The 20061-nt window shown below is 53.6% G+C and overlaps 1 protein-coding gene across 6 annotated transcripts in view; it reads left to right on the top strand.

Annotated features, from left to right (window-relative positions):
* PBX4 (PBX homeobox 4) overlaps nt 1-16860 on the top strand; it is a 42439-nt gene extending 25579 nt beyond the window's left edge. For 3 of the 6 annotated variants that reach the window (XM_032316978.1, XM_032316979.1, XM_032316980.1), the window contains exons 3-8: nt 10891-11138; nt 11411-11601; nt 12065-12200; nt 14645-14801; nt 15008-15114; nt 16500-16860. In XM_032316978.1, the coding sequence (XP_032172869.1) occupies nt 10891-11138; nt 11411-11601; nt 12065-12200; nt 14645-14801; nt 15008-15114; nt 16500-16592 (932 nt within the window). In that variant the 3' untranslated portion in view covers nt 16593-16860. Of the gene's footprint in view, nt 1-10890; nt 11139-11410; nt 11602-12064; nt 13244-13428; nt 13609-14644; nt 14802-15007; nt 15115-16499 lie in introns of those variants that run through there. The other 3 variants (XR_004279897.1, XR_004279899.1, XR_004279902.1) reach the window with 3 other exon arrangements.
* The last annotated feature ends 3201 nt before the right edge of the window (nt 16861-20061 follow it).

Here is a 20061-nt window from a genome sequence, read left to right as displayed (position 1 = left end):
GCTTAACATCAGTTCCTGGGATAATTCCTTTTAGGGTCCTTAGGTCATTGGCTGGTCTAAAAACCCTAATTCCCAGTCTGGAAAATTAGGTAGGACAGGTTGAAGTGTGTTTTGCCAGGCTGGTCACCTGTGTGGGATTTGGCAAAGTTAAGGTCATACCTTGAATGACGATAGCCCAACTTTGGAAGCTTCTAGGCCTTTCCCCAAGGCTCACATAAGGCATGGTCCAGTTAAATTAGGAGCATTTCTTTGGATGAGAAATGAAATTATTTAATGTATCATCCATAAGTGTTGTTTAGCTATTGCTATTAAATATTCTCAAAGCCTTATAAGAGAGCATGGACTAATTTTCTAGACCTTTTACCTGGCTGTGTTTTATATTACAGTGTTTTGCTGTCTTTTCCTTTTGCCGTATTGCCACATGCAAGCAAAACAAACCTAAACAAACAGCATATCATTTTTACTTCGTACACTATTTTATGACAGAACTGCAGAATTTTAATAAATGCCAAGTATATTGAGATGAAAATAATTTGCATATTTGGTTGAGGTTTCAGTACTTCAATTGTGATGTATTTTAATTAAGGATTAATTAGAAATGATGGGAATTTGCATAATGTTATAGTCCCTCTGTTAGGTGACTCTCCAGTGCGCATAGTAGCCATGATTTCAGATGAGTGTTTATTAAAGGAATAGTCTCTGTAAGGCCCTATAAGAATGAGAGTTTGGGGACATTTATTTATCTAGGTGCTGCTTAGCTGGATTGACCTAGGGGACATTGCCTCACAGGTAATGGCAGGCAGATCTCAATACCAACAGGCTGTATTCAGAAGTGTCCTCCCTTTGAGTTAAGAACTGAGAACCATTACCCCAGGAAATAAGAATATAAAAGGGCCCTTAAGGGCGCCTGGGTGGCTCAGTTGGGTTACACCGCTGCCTTCGGCTCGAGTCATGATCTCAGGGTCCTGGGATTGAGTCCCGCATCGGGCTCTCTGCTCAGCAGGGAGCCTGCTTCCTCCTCTCTCTCTGCCTGCCTCTGTGCCTACTTGTGATCTCTCTCTGTCAAATAAATAAATAAATAAATAAATAAAATTAAAAAGGGGGGGGGGCCCTTAATAGAGTCACATGAGGCCGCCTGCCCCCCCCCCAGATAGTTAAAATGCCGTTGTTCAGCACAGACCCAACCTGGAGGCCAGTTTGGGGCAGGAGGGTGAGAAGGGTGTTGGTGAGTCCCTGCGCCACTCCAGTGATATCCTTTAGCCTTTGACTTGGTCACATCTCCTGTCCTGACCTTGCCCGTCTGCCTTCCCAGGCTCCTGGTCTCATCCTTTCCATCAGCACTTGAGGACACAGCCGAGGAGAGGCCTCCTGGCCCGTGTCTTGACTTGCAGCAGCGCTTCTAAAGGGTCCTCGGTGTGTCCTGAGTGTGCCGTGCAGTCTGGGGAGATGCTTGTTGTCAGGTTAAGAAGGGTTCTTTCTATTCGTGGTCTGCTAAGAGTTGTTTTGTTTTGCTTTTTTAAGATTTTGTTTTCATGGGACACCTGGGTGGCTCAGTCCTTGAGCATCTGCCTTTGGCTCGGATCATGATCCCAGGGTCCTGGGATTGAGCCCCGCATTGGGCTCTCTGCTCAGTGGAGAGCTTGGTTCCTCCTCTCTGCTTGCCTCTCTGCCTACTTGTGATCTCTCTCTCTCTGGCAAATGAATAAATAAAATTTTAAAAAATAATAATAATAAAGGATTTTATTTTTATTTTATTTATTTATTTTTTTAAAGGATTTTATTTATTTATTTGAGATAGAGCAAGAGTGAGTGAGCACAAGCAGGGGGAGCAGCAGGCAGAGGGAGAAGCAGGCTCTCCACTGAGCAGGGAGCTGGACATGGGCCTCGATCCCAGGACTCTGGGACCGTGACCTGAGCCAAAGCCAGCCGCTTAACTGACTGAGCCCCCCAGGCACCCTTAGTGGGTATTGTTCTAATTAATTTTTCTTTCCTTTTTTTTAATCTTTTGAATTGCAGTTTTTCTCCTTGAGGTTACTGTCATGTCTTGCATGGACAGATACTCATTTACACTGATGATTTACACTGACACAGTTTGAAAGCACCTGTATGCAGAAGTAAATCCTCTGGGCTATGATTCATATATTTATGTACGTACATGTACACAGATGCCACTGGCTCCAATTTGCTGGTCATTTAGTTAGACAACTAATTAGTCGTGCGTCTCTGGATGAATGAGGCTAGGTTGTGATTTCCTTTTGAGCTCCCATCTTGTGGTCTCTGAATGGTGTGGCTTTTCCTGGGTCTCTTCTCTGTAGCAGTTTGTTGAAGAAAGGGCCTCTGTCTTCCTTGAGAGTTTGGTAGCCCTAAAATGGCCTGGTACCCTTTGGGAGAGATCATGACCAAGAAACAGAAATTCTTGTTTCTAGAACATGATTCTGTGAAGCCAAGCATGTTCCAAGGAGCTGGGGTGATGACAGCAAACTAGATAGTGATGGTCTTTAGTGAGCAGGGTAGTTTCACACAAAGATAATGGAGACAGACCTGCAGCTTCAGGGCCATGGGTAGAAGTCGGCCTCTACCTGCCTGATGGCACATCTTCTCTTCCTTGCTGGGAGAGTCTCAGAGGCAGGAATGGCTTGGTACTCCAGGCCAGAGAGAAGCTATGTTGGAGTTGAGTGGGTGAGGGGAGCAAGCAGCAGTGGAGGATGCCAGAGAGCTTCTCAGGGCCAAGTTCTGAAGGACATGGAGCACTTGGGTTCTCTGGGGAGAGTCAGGCCACCTCCCATTCTTGCCTATCACCATCCTTCAGTGTTTCCCTGGGCCTCCTGCTGGTCGTCCCACTGTCCTGGTCTCCCTCACCTCCACGCCACTGCTTGCATGTACAGGTGCCCCTTCTTCCATCAGGCCTCTCCCAACCTGTCTGTCATCTCCTTTGCCATGCAGGGCCCCCCAGGAACTCAGAAACCCCATTCCTGTTCCTGTTGCCTTGGTTGAAGTGTTCTTTCCCAGACCAGGGAATCTGGTCATCCTCCTCTGCGAAGGCTTGCTTGAACTCCTTTGCTCCCCAAATCCAGCACAGCACCCATAGTCTGTGTTCTTGACACATTTGCCATGTCCCTGGGGTGGTGTTCTCAGAATTAGAGGGGCCTGCCTCCCCAGTACATGGATCTTCCCGTGGGAATGGATCACTCTTCTCTAAAACGTGTCCTGCTCCTCATTTAGTGTCTCCACATCTCCTTGATGGGAGGTCATGGAGTGGGCCTTTCTACTGTACCCAGGACTTTCCCTCAGTTTCTTATCTCCAGGACCCAAGAATCTTCCACAGGGTCTTTCCAGGTGACAGCACCACCTCTGCCCTGACACTGAAGGCAATAATGACGCACAGAGACACAGGAATCCTGCAAACATGGGGAAGGAAATAGGTTTGCTCCCCGAGAGGGTCACTTCTGGACTGTTCTTATGGAACTCCAGAGCTTGGATCTGAGACTCGAGCATCCCAGGGACAAGCCAGAGCTTCTGGCAGTGACCCGGGCACAGTCTGCTCTGGCCTTGAGGAGAGTTTGGCTCACCACCATCCAAGATGAAGTTCTGGGAAAAGGAAAGGGAAAATAAAGCAGACATACAAAACAATAAGCCCAAAGTCTCATTAGATTCAACAGACAAAATTACTCCATCACGTTGGTATAAAAGTTTCTACGTGTGTCTGTGTTGGCTTCTCCGTGGACAGGTGACAAACCAGATGTTGCGTTCTAAGGAGTCCTGATCTAGATTGGAACTGAACTAAACAAGCTAAAATCCTTTGTACTGCACCCACAGAAGAAGGGAGAAGGATCAAGAGGGGGCCCCGAGGAAAGGGCATTTGAAGGCAGTGATACAGCAGTGTTGGCCTACCTGGTCCTGCACTCATACAGGCTCTTCCTCAGGTGCAAAGTAGGCTCCATGACATGCCCGTCCTGGAGCCGGGATCGTTAGACCACAGTGTTGGGAACAGAACCCACCTGCTCATTTGTTTACTCTTGTCTGGGGCTGTTTTGGTGCTACAACAGTGACTGGGCAGTGGTGACAAGAGACCTCAGGGCCCCCAAAGCCCAAAAGAGTTACTCTCCAGCACTTTATATTTATGGATCCTGGTGGGAGGGACTCTGCCTCCAGAGCCAGGACCAGGAAAGTGGGTGAGGGAGGGCTGTTCCAGAAGGGCGGGGCTGGCAGGGGTTTTCCGAGCTGTGGGAGGGAAGAACTGTAATGGGCTCCAGGTGAGGATGCTGGGGGCATTGCTGGGGCCCCCAGCCTGGGGCTTGATGGGGTGTTCACAGCAGCAGCTCCCGTCCCCAGGCATTAAGGCTCAGAAACTGCCCCTTACCACCACCAACTGCCACTGACCCAGTCTGGATCAGTCCAGTTTCCATGACAAGGTGGGAAGGTGCCGATCCTCTGATCTCTGCAGCTAGAGCCAGCCGGAGGAGTGCGTAGTTTACTGGCTCCCCAAGTGAGTGTGGAGTTAGTTTGGGAAACCACTGGCCTATCAGGCGAAATTATCCTGATTAAGAAAAGACTCCTGGGTCCCGTGTACACACTCCATTGGTGTCCATCCTCAGGGAAGGATGTGGGGGAGACCTAAGAGATAGGAGCAACAGAAAGAGCAAACACAAGCCATTGAGACCTTCCCTATAGCTAGAGTTGTTTGGGTTGTTGTTGTTTTTTTTTTTTCCTTAAATAATTGGGTCCAGGTACAGAAGGTTATTTACCACCTGCCACTCCTTTCCATGTTCTCCAGCAGCAGAGGCTTTGTGTGAGGGAGGAAACACTCTCACAAAAGATGGCACTGGTTGCTGGGATGAGCCAGAATTGCTTGTTAAATTCCCTTATTACCTTTGCTTCTTTGACTGCAAGAGAAGTTGGGGCCAGGGGAGCTGAACTCAAGCCCGAGAATGAGGACAGGAGCGCTAACCTCAGCACAGGTCTCAGTGACTGCACTGGGTCACCCCAGAGGCGCTGTTCCTGCCAAGCTGTAGTGTCAGGAGACCACCCCAGTCCCCGCTGCTTCCTGGGGGCGGCAGCAACCACTTGTCACCCCAGTGCCCCCGCTTAGGCCCAGCACTTAGCCCTTAGCAAGGGATCAAAAAGCATCACAAGGTTTCTGGAAGCAGGAAGTCCCCAAGCTTTTCTTCCTAATAATGATCCTCACCCATGACCGCAGAGACACTGGTACTGCCACTTCAGACCGGTGCTGGGGGCAGATGGATATGGGAGGTGGTATGACCGCATGAGGGTGACTCTGGGTGCTCAGCATGTTCTCAAGACTTTGGGTCTCTAGACCCCTAACCTGGAGGTCCCAGCAGCAGGCTTGGACTTTCTGTTGTCAGAAAGCAGTTCGGGGGTTGCCTGTCAGTTGGGTTCAGTGTGTCCTTCCATTCTGGGTTGTCTCAGCTTCATCCATCCGGGCAGCGTGTGCTGGAGACCCCACTGTGTGGGTGAGGGGGGCAGGCTTCTGAGGGTCTAGGGCCCTGCCCATTGAGGCCAGTAGGGAGGAAGGGAGGTCAGTGTTTTGCTAAGTCCTGCACCCTGGTGGTCTCCTGACACTACAGCTTGGCAGGAACAGTGCCTCTGGCGACCCAGTGCGGTCACTGCACCATCCCATCCCGTCAGGCGCTCAGGGCACCTCCGTTCTCAGCTAGGAGTTGCAGCCCGCAGAGTGACACATTCACAGCCACGTGGTCAGGCCGGTTAGGGGCATCTGAGGTCTCTGCGGCTCAACTCATGGATTAGACTTCCTCCCATGTGAGTGTGGGCCCCAGAGACGGCTCTGCCCAGCCTCCCACCTGCACACAGGACGAAGCTGGAACATGGTCTTACTGCCAAGCAAGAGCACTCTTGAATGGGCGAAAGGATAGGCAAGCAGGATGGTGGGAGTCAGCGTGAAGGAGGCTTCCCCTCTGAGCCTTCCCTCTCCCCCAGTAGCCATGTCTTCGTTCTGTTAAGGAGAGAAAAATAAAAGCAACCAATCATGTTCCCGTCTTAATCTGCTTGGGGGTTCCTAAACAATAAACATTTATTTTCTTCTAGTTCTGAAGGCTAAAAGTCCAAGATCAAGGTGCCTGGTGATTTGGTTCCTAGTGAGGGCCACTTCCAGCCTTGCGGACAGCCAGCTTCTTGCCTTTCCCTCACACCGAGCTTGGGGGAATGGGAGGGCTCTCTTCCTCTCCTTGGAAGGCCACAGTCCCAGGATGAGGGCCCCAGCCTGACAAGCTCGTTTCGTCTTAATCACCTCCTCCCAACTTGTCTCCAGATACAGTCACACTGGAGTTAGGGCTGCAGTGGGTGAACTAGGGGGACACAGTTCAGTCCCTGACAGTTCCATATTATCTCTTTGAAAAACAAACGTAATGTGTTGATATTCACAATTTCCTTTCATTGTTTGATTCACCAGGCTTTTTATCACTTTCAGTAAGCTGGGAACAGAAGGAACTCGGGCAGTTGGCCCGGGGTGTGTGTGTGGGGGGGCTTTATTTGAGATCCTACCTCCTCCTCTAAGTGCCTCGAGCAGACAGTGTCCCTGAGCTGAGCTCCTGGTCCCCAAGGCCTCCCAGTCACCACTTGAGGGCCCCTGAAGGTGCCGAGGAGCACATCTGAGATGCTCTGGAACAGCCTACCGGAAATGAGCTTGTTGTAATTGGCGGTAATGAGTATCTAATGACCATAATTGGGCCAGTTACAGTGCCTGGGAGGACAGGGGCTTGGTGCTGAGGGAGGAGACTGAGCTGTGCTGCAGGGCATTGGCGGAGGGTAAAGCGCACTTTGCAAGCAGGTCAAGTGACATCCAGACGTGTGCTCTTTGCAGCCATGTCCGCAGCTATAACTGGTGGGGACCAAAGCATGGGGTCACTTTTTTTTTTTTTTTAAGTTTTGCTTTTACTCATGTATGTACATTTGCAAAAATGCCTAGTCGTAAAGTACGAAAGCTCGTAGGGCGTGATTGCTTTTCATAACAGCTCCCCAAGGCCTTTGCCTGGCTAACACCACAGGGCCCGGGGTACGACAGGCATATTGTCTCCTTATTTGTGGACATCTGCATGGTTTCGTATTTTTGGTTTTTGTGTTTTGAAGTGAAATGGAAGTTTATGAAGTGAAGGCAAGAACAGAAAGGAAGAGAAAAAAGCTCTCTAGAGTGAGAGGGGTCCCCAGGGGGTTGCCTTCAGTTTTTCAAAATCAGTACAGGTAGTGTGCGTCCTGTAAATATGGCCTCTGTCGGCGTCATTGTTCCTGTAGGACAGATTCTCAGAACAATAGTTTGGATATCAAAGGATATGTACTTTTTCATGGTTAATCAGCATTTCAAAACTCACCTCCAAGATAGGCTGCACCAGTACATGCCTGTAGACATTGATGAGGAAAGGCTTGGGTATTCTCTGTGATTTGAGAATTTTCATTTGTGAAAAGCGAGTTCCGTGGTTGTTTTTTGTTTGTTTGTTTGGTGTATTTCTAAAAATCTTCAGCGCTGGGTGTTATACTCCGCTCATGATAGGCTCCTAGATGCCTGCTCTTAGATAAAAAAACACAAGAAAGACTGCCCCATGCCCTGCAGCAGCCCAGAGTTACGCACACACACAGGTGGCACACACAGACACTTACCCTCGTGTGCTCCCACACCTCTGCGTGTACACACATGCCTTCACTGAGCCCCGTGTTCCAACCCTCACCATTCCTTTCCCTAATTCAACTGAAGCCATGATGGAAGGTGAGGCGGTAACCTCTCTACCCCTGGACATCAGAGCATGCTGGGGACCCTCTGGGAAGCAACTGGGTCATGTGTGCCGTTCTTGGCCCGCTCCTGATCCCCCTCCTGGACCATAGGCACTCAGGGGACAGCAGCAGAATAAGCCTGATACAGGAGCAGAGTGTCTGCTGTGCTGTCAAAGGGCCATGTACACGGCCCAGCAGAGGGAAATTTCACGACAGTGAGTTTGGAAGGATGTCAGGCAAGTCCCTGAGTGCCAAGTGTCAGACTCTAGGCTTTAGCTGAGGGTGCCAGGAAGTTGTTGAAGTCTTTGAACAGGACTGGAATGATGCACACAGTGTTGGAAGGTCGTCAGCTTGCAGGTGTGCATGATGGATGGGGCAGAGAGGGATTACCTCCAGGATCATGGAGGGCAGGGGAGGGGTGAGCTCAGCAGGACCCAGGAATGGCATTAAGGGAGAGGACAGATGGTGAATTGATTGAGGAGGTAGAATCAGTAGGATTTGAAAACAGAGGGACCTGAGCAGGAGGGCGTCCATTATCTACTCTGGGTGAAGAGAGATTAGGGGGGCCGGGGCCTGTAGCAAGACCAGGTGGTGCAGGTTAACACTAGAGCCGACTTAGGGCCCATCCAGAAGCCCCCAGCCGCTTATCTGAGCTGGCATATGCGAGGATGGGGACTATGTGCAGCCCTGGGAGCCCCATCCTGGTTGAGCACAGGAACTAAGATTCACTTCCCGTGTCCTTGGGGATCACATAAGGTTGTAAGAGATTGTGGGGAACTGATGGAGGATGACCCTCTCCCTCAGCTCTTTCAGAAAGTGCCTCCCTGTGACCCAGCAGGACTGAGTCTCCCCAAACATGAGGAAAATCCCTACAAAGATAGCTTTTGAGATCCTTCAGTTTTCACAAGTAAATTTGTGACAGAAAGGCCAATCCTTTATGCAGGGAACAGGAAAGGGACAAGCAATACCTAAATATCTCTGCTAGGGCTCCACTTCTTTTTTATTTGTGCATTTAAGTCCATTAGTAGCCAAGACTATTAAAGGAGCCTGTTCCCAAGAAAACACTTCAAACTTTGTTTTTCTGAGAGGTCAGAACTAGATGGACATGATCACCTTCCCCATCCCCTGCCTCCCTCCCCTCAGGGTCACCCCTTTCCCCAGTGACTGTCCACCTATATCTTTCTCTATAGCCACAGACACTTCTGTCACTGATAAAGCAAACAAAATTCAGCTCCTGCTAGTCCACCCTCAGACCTGAGCCTCGCTCTGCAGCCCCTGTAGCAGCCTTTCCCTCCCTGCACTGCCTGGCTCCCATGGTCCCCTGGAGCTTTCTAGTGACAGAAGTCACTAGAAGTCACTTTCTACTCCGACAGACCCTGCAGCTGCCTTTACAGAGGTTAACGGCAGCCTCCTAATGGCTAAGCCCACGCTTCACCCCTGTGACTCCTTCTGGTTGTTCTGGACCCACCTGATCATCCTTTCACTGTCTGCTTTGCCTGTCCCCTATAGCTGCAGGCACAGGTGGCTACATACAGATGTCCCAAACACACCACATGCAGATGACACATGAATATCCGTCTCCCACCCAAACTGGTGCGTCCATCCCCATCTCCCAGTAAGCAGCTACCTCGCGTCTGTGATTGGCCGGGTCAGGGACTCAGGCTGTGTCAGGCCAGGGCAGCCTTTCCTGCCGCTCAGCCCACTGTGCTTGGGAGAATGTGGTGCCACCCATGGTGTTGCCCACTTGAACCTGGGAGTTGCCCCGGCCTCTTTCTCTCATACCCATATCCCGTGGTCAGGGATCCTGGGGACTCTCCCTCGGGCTGCCCTGCAGCTGCCCTGTGTCCCCCTGGACAGGGGCAGCTCTTCCCATTGCCGCCCCTGCCCCCAGCAGGTCCCCCCTCTCAGCCCAGCTGAGGCCCAGCCTCCCAAGTTTTAGGGCCAAATGTCCTGTTTCTCTTTTATTTTTTTAAATCTTTTTTAAAAAAAGATTTTATTCATTTATTTGACACAGAGAGAGAGAGAGACAGTGAGAGAGAAAGAACACAAGCAGGGGGAATGCGAGAGGAAGAAGCAGGCTTCTGGCTGAGCAGAGAGCCCGATGCCTTGCTGGATCCCAGGACCCTGAGATCATGACCTCAGCTAAAGGCAGCTGCTTAAAGACTGAGCCACCCAAGCGCCCCATCGTTTCTCTGTTTTAAATCTCTAAGTGGATTAGTTCATCTTTTCTGGTACTCTCTGGATCAAGCTTTTTCTTTTTTTTTTTTTAAAGATTTTATTTATTTATTTGACAGAGAAAGATCACAAGCAGGCAGAGAGACAGGTAGAGAGAGAGGAGGAAGCAGGCTCCCTGCTGAGCAGAGAGCCCGATGTGGGGCTCGATCCCAGGACCCTGGGATCATGACCTGAGCCGAAGGCAGAGGCTTTAACCCACTGAGCCACCCAGGCGCCCCATCAAGCTTTTTCTTTCTGACTTTTTTTTTTTTCTTTAAGATTTTATTTATTTATTTATTTATTTGAGAGAGAGAGAGAGCGCGCGCATGGGAATAGGGAGGGTCAGAGGGAAAAACAGACTCCCCGCTCAGCAGGGAGCCCAATGTGGGGCTTCATCCTGGGACTCCGGGATCATGACCTGAGCTAAAGGCAGACACTTAGCCGACTGAGCCTCCCAGGTGCCCCTCCTCTCTGACTTTATAGCAACAGGTTCCCCCTCCACGACATACATTGTCACAACAGATGCACAACAACACAGCCCTGCACAGACACCAGCTTGCCGTTCACCTTCATGTCCACACCTGGGCTTGTGTGAGCATCTGGAAATTTGCCCTCCCCTCCCTTCTGGATGCATGGTTTAGGGCTTCGGGTGCCACCCCAAACCTGCCCCGCCCAGCCCTCCCCTGGGTGCCCAGCTGTGGACTGTAAGTTCTGCCCACACGGCTACGCTGAACAGTGGCCTGTGTGTGCTCCCTGGACTGCCCTCCTGTGTGGCACCTGGACCACTGTCAAAGTAGGTAACTCGGTGTCTCTAAATGGATTAAAGGAAGCCTTTCTTTCCCCTCAGGGGTTCGGATATGATGCCAGCGCTAATAATCTGTTGTGGTTGTTCGCTCAGACAGCGGACACTGATTCGGTCCCATCTCTCCTCTCTAGTGTTAAGCATCCATGGTGTTCAGGAGGAAGGTCCCCCCAGTGCTCAGCTCATGAGGTTGGATAACATGCTGCTGGCCGAGGGTGTATCCAGGCCGGAGAGGCGAGGAAGAGGAGGATCGGCGGCAGCGGCGAGCACAGCAACACCAGGTGGCTGTCCAAATGACAATAGCCTTGAGCACTCTGACTACAGGGCCAAGCTGTCCCAGATCCGACAGATTTACCACTCTGAGCTAGAGAAATATGAACAGGTGATCTTTCTGCATGGAAGAGTTTCTGTCATGTGAACGCGCATTTGTCAAAGCAAAACGTGGACCGCTAACCACCTTTCTTTTGTGGCACAGACCAGGGAGTAGATGCACTTGGTCTCACGGCAGAGGTGGCGGATTTTGTTGGAAACCCTTTGCTTCTCAGTAGCCAGCCTGTGTGGGAGCTGCAAGGGGTGGCAGGTGGCTGGTCCCGCGTGGAGCCTCTAGCCAGCTTGCTGGGTAGTCATAGGCTGGCACATGTGTCCCCACCCCAGGCCTGCCGTGAGTTCACCACGCACGTCACCAACCTCCTCCGGGAGCAGAGCAGGATGAGGCCTGTCTCGCCCAAGGAGATTGAGCGCATGGTCGGTGTCATCCACAGCAAGTTCAATGCCATCCAGATGCAGCTGAAGCAGAGCACCTGTGAGGCTGTGATGACCCTGCGTTCACGGTTCCTCGATGCCAGGTCAGGCCCTACATGCTGCCCATGTCCCCAGGGTTGGCTCTTAAGAAGAACTGAATTGCAGCTGACTTGGGTTTAAGTTCTGGGGGTCTCCCAACTTGTCCCGGGGCTCTGGCTGTGGCCAGGGGTGCAGCCCTTATACAGCCTCTTGGAAGGCGATCAGAAGTGCTGACCTTGGGGTCCCTGGGTGGCTCAGTGGGTTCAGCATCTGCCTTTGGCTCAGGTCATGATCTCAGGCTCCTGGGATCAAGCGCCACATTGGGCTCCCTGCTCATCGGGGAGTCTGCTTCTCTCTCTCTCTCCCTCTGCCCCTCCCTGTGCTCATGTGCTCTCTCTCTCTCAAATAAATGAAATTAAAAAAAAAAAAAAGAAAGTCCTGACCTTAGGAAATCACAACGGAGACACAGGGGCGTCCCTAGAGGCCAGGGTGTGCACTGGCTAAGGCTGAGCAGATGGGTCTTTGCAGGCGCAAGCGGAGGAACTTCAGCAAGCAGGCCACGGAAGTGCTGAATGAGTATTTTTACTCCCATCTGAGCAACCCTTACCCCAGTGAAGAAGCCAAAGAAGAGCTGGCCAGGAAGGGCGGCATCACAGTCTCCCAGGTGATGGGCCTCCCTGCACCTAGGAGGGGGAGAAGGTCATGTCTGGTGAGGACACCCAGGAAAGCTCATTAATCGTGCAGAGCATGCGGGCAGAGTGCGAGGTCCCTGAGGGCGGCACCAGTGGAGTGGAGAGTGTGGCCCTTGGGACCCAGTACCACGCTTGTATCACAAGGATGTCGTGCTGTGTGGAAGGGAGCTGAGCGTGTGTCAGCGCAGGAGAGGAAGAACAACTTGGAGCAAAACGAGGACTTCACATGATAGCCCAGCTCTCAAACTGGAGTGCCAGTTCTGCTGTGCTGGGAGAAGTTAGGGTGCATGCGTGCTTGGTTCTTTCTCCGGCAGTCCAGACATGTGGCCAGGGTGGTGCGATACCGGGCTACATCTGGCTCCATGTGGGGAGCGGGGGTACAGAGTGGAGATAAGACCTGGACAGCCTTGAGAGGCCCTGGTGGTCTGGCCCTGGAGCCAAGGGAGGGGAAGCTGAGGGGAAAACCCAAAAAACATCTCAGAAGGTTTTAAAGTGGGAATGGCGAGTACAGGCAGCTCAGGAGGCAGGATCAGGCCATACCCCAACCCCCACTCCTGCCCACCCCCCACGTCTGGTCTGGTGGGGACTGACTGTGTGAATGCCAGCTCACTGATCATCACCACGCTGTGCGCTTGAGGGCGCTGAGTGTTCAGCCCAGTTTGGCGACCTCCAGAGCCTGTGCCCTTAGCCAGAACTCTCTGTCCTGGCCCCGGCCAAGTCCAGCTGCAATTTCATAATAGGAGGCCTGCAGGGCCGCCCAGGCAGCAGGACCTCGCCGGTGTCCCAGTCGCATTTGACTTCCTTCACCCTGGCACTGCTCTGGCATCCTCGGCACCAAGGCCGGCGCTGAAACCAGGGGCGCACCTCTGGGGCTTCAAGACCCCCAAGAAACATGAGGTGCGGCAGCTTGATTGCCACCTTGTGCAGCTGTCTGAAGAGCAGCCTGATTCGGTTCAGGCTCCAGCACCTCTGGAAAGCAGATGGGTGTTGGGTCCAGACTTCATCCGAGGAGAAGGTCAGTTGCCAACAAATCTGAGAGGATATCTGAGAGCCCAGGCGATGCCCGTACCTGCTTGAGGTGCTGTATTGGGGTGCTCCCCATGGAGACGGCAGATGCTGGCCCAGGACCAGCTCCCCTCTATTCCCCCAGGCCCCCGATCTGCCCAGAACAGGGCCTGCCTTCTCACCTTGCCCACACAGGCGGCTTGCTCTCTGCCCCCCCGAAAATGCCAGTTGAGTTAACATGGAAAACAGCCTGCTGCCGTTCCTCTGCAAACTCAGTTCCACAAAGACGTTCCAGCACATTTCTTGTAGGTGGGCGGAACCAAGTGCTGCTCTGGCTGCCCTCACACCCCGGGGGCAGGCGGGGGCGGAGACACGGTGAGGGGCAGGGAGTGTGCACAGGACTTTTCCCTTTCATGGCTAACACGGAGAGGATAACATGGAGTGCTTGAGTAGGGCCATTAAAGAAAGAAACCTTTCTTTTTTCATTGAAACCCTGCCACTGTTGATTTCTGTTCATTAAACCACACATACTTCACTGAAGGGCCCCAGGCCTTACTTTGGGGTATTTAAGTGTTTCCAGTCATGCTGGTCTTCACAGGAAGGTGCTGGCCCAGAGGCTCACTGATTCTGCCCCCGGGGGAATGTTCATTGTCACAACCCTCGGGTAGGGGGGTTGCTGCTGGCATCTGGTGGGTGGAGGCCAGGGGTGCTGCTCAGCACCCCACAGTGCTCAGGACAGCCCCACGGCAGAGAATGTCCCCGGGGAGGAGTCCTGGCCTGGTCCCGGTGCAGGTTTGGGGTCAGCTAGGTTCGGCCTGCGCGGCCCTGGGGCTCCTGCACCTGCAGAGCCCACTGGCTTGTAGGATGGCTGTGACCGTGGCTGTCCCCAGCTGCTGCGAGGACTGGATGGGTCTCATCTCCGCGCTCAGTTCCTCCCCACTGCCGTGTCGGTTAGCCATCCTCTGAGAAGTTGTGGATCCGACGGGGTCTTTCCTTAGACTGAATTCCCAGGAATGGGGTTGGGTGGCTCCCTGGCTCTCACTTTCCCCAAAGAACAATCCAGAATTCAGTCTGTTCCTGGCCCTGCAGGGAGTGGATGCTCGGCTCTCCATGTGTCAGACGTGCTGTTTCCTTCCAGCTCCTTCCCACCCCCATTCCAGCAGCACCTGGTGGGACAGGCCAGCTCAGGGTGACCTCCCTCCACTGTAGCCATTTCCCTGGGCCCCTGGTTCAGTCCGCACCAGCTTCTTGGTCCCAGCCCCTCACCCGGCCCCGGGGCTGCATGTTGCCACTCAGAGATGTTCCTCCTGGCCGTGGGAGCATGGGCACCTCAGAGAGAACCCACCATATGTTCATGTTTTCTCATACTGGGTCAGCTTTTCCAGCGACGTCTTTCTTTCTGTGTCCATAGGTCTCCAACTGGTTCGGCAACAAAAGAATCCGATATAAAAAGAATATGGGGAAGTTTCAAGAAGAAGCTACCATTTATACGACTAAAATGGCAGTCGACACCACCAAAGTCGGGGGTCTGGGGAGCCAGGCTAGCTGCCCATCAACACCCAGCTCGGGTGAGTGAGGACCAGCCCAAGGACTGTGCTTCATGGATGGCCACGCCCACTGAGCTGCACAGGAAGGGGCTGGGGGAGACCTTCTCTCTGGAGCTGAGGCCAATGGGAGCCACATTCCTGGCTGACGGGCTGGTAGATCCCACCTGAGGAGCCTCTGTAACTTTTGGGGCTGGAACACTTGTCCTGACACCTCACATCCCTTCTAGGTTCCTCTGGTCCCTTCCCGCTGACCAGTGCTGGGGATGCACTTATCACCCTGCAGACCCTGACCTCTCTCCGCCCCACCCCTGCAGGAGGCGGCTTACGGTCCCAGGTGAGTCTCAGGGCACAATCCGAGGATGCCCTTGGGGTCCCTGACTCAGTGTTGGGGCAGAGATGCAAAGCCCAGATGGGTGGTGGGTCCTGGGAACGGGCCATCTTGCCAGCCAACTCTCAGCCTCCACAAGGCTCCCTCAGAGGTCCCAGCAATGAGGAAAGGCCCACTGGGTGCTTGGTCCCTTGTCCTGATGACATTGGCAGAACAGCCTCAGGGGCACGGCTCTGTTGCGCCCACTTTGCAAAGACCTGTGCCCTTCACTTCCAATCCCAGGACTCAGCAACTCCCAAGTGGTGCGCCCGAGGCAAGGGCTGTTGCTTGTGGCTGTTGGGAACGAGCCCTCCCTCCCAGTGGGCATCTATCTGTACCCTGGGGCGTGGAAGGGGACAGGCATCCGAGGCCCTAGCCATTGGAACGTGGAGCCCTACTAGGCTCATACTCTACCACGTCAGTGCCTTGGCCTTGCCAGCCTGCCCAGCATCCCGCTGGCTGTCGCCAGGGCTTCTGAAGAGGCCACACAGGCACAGCTGTGATGTGTCCATGCGGGTGCACGGCTGTGTGGCATCTGGCCAGGCCTTAGCCCTTAGGCCTGGTGGGGTCAGATGAGGTAGAGGGCACCAGCCAGAGGGCTCAGCCTGTTAAGGGAAAATGCTAGAGAGAGGAAGGGGAGGAGGAACTCATGTGGTCGCCTGCTGACTCAGGAGAGACCGAGTGAGCCCTCAGGGTCACTTGGAGGGTGTGACACCTGCACACCTGGGAGCATTTGGCTCCGGTGGAAGCCACCCCCACTGGAGTGAGTATTGGGAAGAAGAGTGGCCCTGCCCTCATGGGCTGCAAACAGGCCTCTCCACGGAGCAGACCGTCTGCAGAGAGCCCTTTTCAGTGGTGTTTTCCATTGCGTGGGGGGGGGGGGGGGCATGTCCTGTGGACAGACATCCCAAGGCCAGGTGTACCCGCTCCTGTCCCTGCACTGCAGACAGAGCCCCGTGCCGGGGTGGCTGCTACCCTTCTGGCTGCCCAGCCAGACCAGTGTCCGGCTGGGTTCCTCTGCCCTTCCGGCTCACTGCCTCTGGCCTATATGGCTCAGGGACAGTCAGCGGCTCCAGGCCAGGTTGGGTCTGTTTCCCCTCAGAACATGTGGAAGCCTCGGCTGTGCCACAGTGCCAAATCAGTCCTTGACCGAAGCTCTGGCGGGTGTGGAGGCCCCTTCCCGCTGGGGAAGCACGTCCACCTCAGGGCTCAGGTGGCGAGGCCAACTGTGACCCAGCAGGGCCCTTCAGTCCCTCTGCTGGCTCCTGCTTCCTCTTCTGGGTTCTTCTCGGGGGTGTGGGGGTGGGACGGGCCATCCGTGGCCTTCTGATGCTCAGTCTCTGTCTTTCCAGGCCCGGGGTGGCTGGCAGGGAGCCGCACCCCCAGCATCCACCACTTCGCCTGCTGGAGACCTCAGCAGCGTCAACTCAGATGCATCTAATTAAGTTTTGGGGACCGGGTGGCCGGCCGTGGTTCACGAGCTCTCGAGTCTTTACTGCCCGTGCCGCTGATTACCTCAAAAACCCAGAACTGCAGCAGGCGACGGGCGCCATCCTTTGCTTGCCGCCTGGGATCTGAAATGGGCTGAGATGCTGCTCATTTTCTCAATTCACTTTGGTTTTTTAATAGTAATTTTATGCTAAGACTGTGAATTGTTTCTTCTAGGACTTGTCACAAATTCTCTCATTAAAATTTCGGACTTATTTTCACGTCGATATTGTTCACCCCAGATTTGTTCCGAGCGGCGCGGTGTTGGTGTCGTGGTTCTGTCAGCTCCTGGGTCCCTCCGCACAGCGGCTCCCGAGACGCTGCCTTCCCCGCTCTCTTCTGTCACCTCATCCATATGCTCTCGATTTCCGTCTGCTGTGCCCTCCGAACTTTGCTGGGGATGGGGTTTGTACTTTTGCCTGTTAATATAAGTTCTACCATTCTCCGTTGACATCCTGGCCAGGATTTTCTTCCAGTGAGGGAAGCACCAAGGCAGGAGGCCCTCGGCCTCGGCGCTGAACATTTAGCTGGTTCCCATTTTGCGGCTGTGCGCCCACAGCACCACTCGGCTCGGTGTCTCTGCCCCTGGCTGGGTCCGCTCCGGTGCCAGCTGGGGACCAGCCCTGCGCTGCCTGCTGTGGGCATTCCCCCTCACAAAGCTTGACTGGGGTTTTCTATCATTTGTGGCTAGAAGGTGGCAGCTGACGCCCTCCCCTGCCCGAGGTGCTGGTGTTCAGGTCCAGCTCGCCTGCCTCCTGGCTCCCTGCAGCCCCACTGACAGACCAGGGCCCTGCTCTAGTGAAATTACATTCCAGAGAGAAAGAGAGAATAAACATGACCAGAAGTCTGCGGGTGGGCTCAGGGTCAGTCTCTAGGAGAAGGGGCCTTTTTCCCTTTTCTTTTTTTTCCTCCTTTTCTCCTCTCTTCCTTTTTTCTCTTTCCTTTTCCCTCCCTCCCTTCGTCTGTTCGTTCTTTCTTTCTTTCTTTCCTTCATTCCTTCCTTCCTTCCTTCCTCGCTCCCTCCCTTCCTTCCTTCCTGAGAGGAAAAAGTGGATACGGGGCACCTGGGTGGTTCAGTGGGTTAAGCCACTGCCTTCGGCTCAGGTCATGATCTCAGGGTCCTGGGATCGGGTCCCCCTTCGGGCTCTCTGCTCAGCGGGGAGCCTGCTTCCTCCTCTCTCTCTGCCTGCCTCTCTGCCTACTTGTGATCTCTCTCTGTCAAATAAATAAATCAAATCTTTAAAAAAAAAAAAAAAAGAAGTGGATATGGAGGGGCAGAGGGATAAGCAGACTCCCTGCTGAGCAGGAAGCCCAACTTGGCCTCAATCTCAGGACTCTGGGACCATGACCTAAGCCAAAGGCAGATGCTTAACCCACTGAGCCACCCAGGTGCCCCTCCCCTTTTTAAAAATTGTGGTAAAATATATGTAACATAATATTTGCCATTTTAGCCATTTTAAGCGAAGAATCCGGTGGCATGGATTACATTGGCAGTGTGATTGTGAAATCATCACCCCTCTCTAGTTCCAGAACGTTTCCTTCACCACACAGGATACCCCATTCCTACCAGCAGCCCCTCCCCACCCCCTTCCCCCAGCCCTTGGCAAGCACCAGTATCCTTTCTGTGTCTCTGGACTTGCCTGTTCTGAATGTTTCCTATCAGTGGAATCATGCACTCTGTGGCGTTTTGTTGTGGCTGACTTCTCTCGCCGTCATGTTTGCGAGGTTCATCACATTGTGGCGTGTGTCAGGGCTTCATTGCGTTTTATGACAATAGCCCACCAGAGAAGGGAGCTCTGAGACGAGATCTTAGGGGGGTGAGCCGGGGAGCGTGCAGAATGCAGGGCGGGGAGGCTGGGCACTGCCCCAGGTGCCCACACAGGTGGGAGGGGTGAGAGGTGACAGTCAGTGCGGTGGGCACCACGGGTACTCGGGGCCTCCCAGCTGTTGAGCAGAGATCCGACCTAAGGGGGCGGTGGTCAGCGGGTCCAGTGGTCACGGTGGGGGTGGGGGGCAAATGCAGGCAGACATGTCTCACTTGCTGTTGAATGGGAGTGGGGTGGCCGGAGCCGCAGGGAGAAGAGGTAGGATGCCATGCAGGGAAGATGGCTCAGCTCTGGACCGTCAGGGTTGGGGTGTCTGCCACACAACTGGATGTATTAGTTGTGTTCCCCAGAGAGAAATGTGGGAGTCCTGAGAGGCCAGAATATTGGGCAAACACCAAGAGAGGGTGTCATGGAAGACAGAGGCTAGATTTCAGGAGCAGGAGCTCTGTTAGCAGGGAGAGGTGGCGGCAGGCGGAGCAGCGAGCGTTCAGTGGGGTGATGGGCCTCCCCACGGCTTCCAGAGAGACTCAGACACGGAGCACGGAGCTCCGGTGCGGAGGAGAGTCCCAGCAGATAGCGGGGGGCCGTGCCATGTGGGAGGGAAACCGGCGCAGCGAGCACGGGGGAGGTCTTGGCGGTGGGAGAAGGTGGGATACGTCTGGGCAACGGAGAGGTGGAGGGTGCCGGGGTGGAAGACAGCGAGACCCGGCGCTCCCGAGGGAAATAGACAAGCTGCGACTGGCACGTCCCCGACTTCGCGGCGGCCTTCCCGCGACTCGGCCTCCGCTCACGGACGCCCTCTAGTGGCCACCGTGAGAATTCGTGCTTCTCTGGGCCGCAGGCCTGGAGCTGGGTCTTCTGGGGGCGCTTTTTATTTTTATTTTTTTTTTAAGATTTTGTTTATTTGACACAGAGAGAAAGAGCACAAGTAGGCAGAGAAGGGGAGGGGAGCAGGCTCCCTTCTGAGCAGAGAGCCCGATGTGGGACTCGATCCCAGGACCCTGAGATCATGACCTGAGCCGAAGGCAGAGGCTTAACCCACTGAGCCACCCAGATGCCCTTCTGGGGGATTTTTAATTTGAAGGAATACCTTAACTCAAATTCTGCACATAAAGTCGCAGTCTATTAACATTTCCTATTGCGCTATGCAAAAACACCTAGGGGCGCCTGAGTGGTGCAGTCAGTTGAGCCTCCGACTGGGGTGTTCTCTGCTCAGGTCTTGATCTCAGGATCCTGAGATTGAACCTCGCATCAGGCTCCCTGCTCAGCACAAGGTTGGCTTGAGTTTCTCTCCCTCTGCCCCCCAGCTCATGCTCTCTTCAATCAATCAATCAATCTTTTTAAAATGTGGCCACACAACAATAATCGAGCCACAAATCTTTTTTTTTTTTTTAAGATTTTATTTATTTATTTGACAGAGAGAGATCACAAGCAGGCAGAGAGGCAGGCAGAGAGAGAGAGAGGAGGAAGCAGGCTCCCTGCTGAGCAGAGAGCCCGATGCGGGGCTCGATCCTAGGACTCTGAGATCATGACCTGAGCCTAAGGCAGCGGCTTAACCCACTGAGCCACCCAGGCACCCCTCGAGCCACAAATCTTAAAA

The sequence above is a fragment of the Mustela erminea genome, chromosome 1 (genome assembly GCF_009829155.1).
Source record: "Mustela erminea isolate mMusErm1 chromosome 1, mMusErm1.Pri, whole genome shotgun sequence".
NCBI classification, from domain to species: Eukaryota; Metazoa; Chordata; class Mammalia; order Carnivora; family Mustelidae; genus Mustela; species Mustela erminea.
This window is presented reverse-complemented; position numbering and strand designations above follow the sequence as displayed.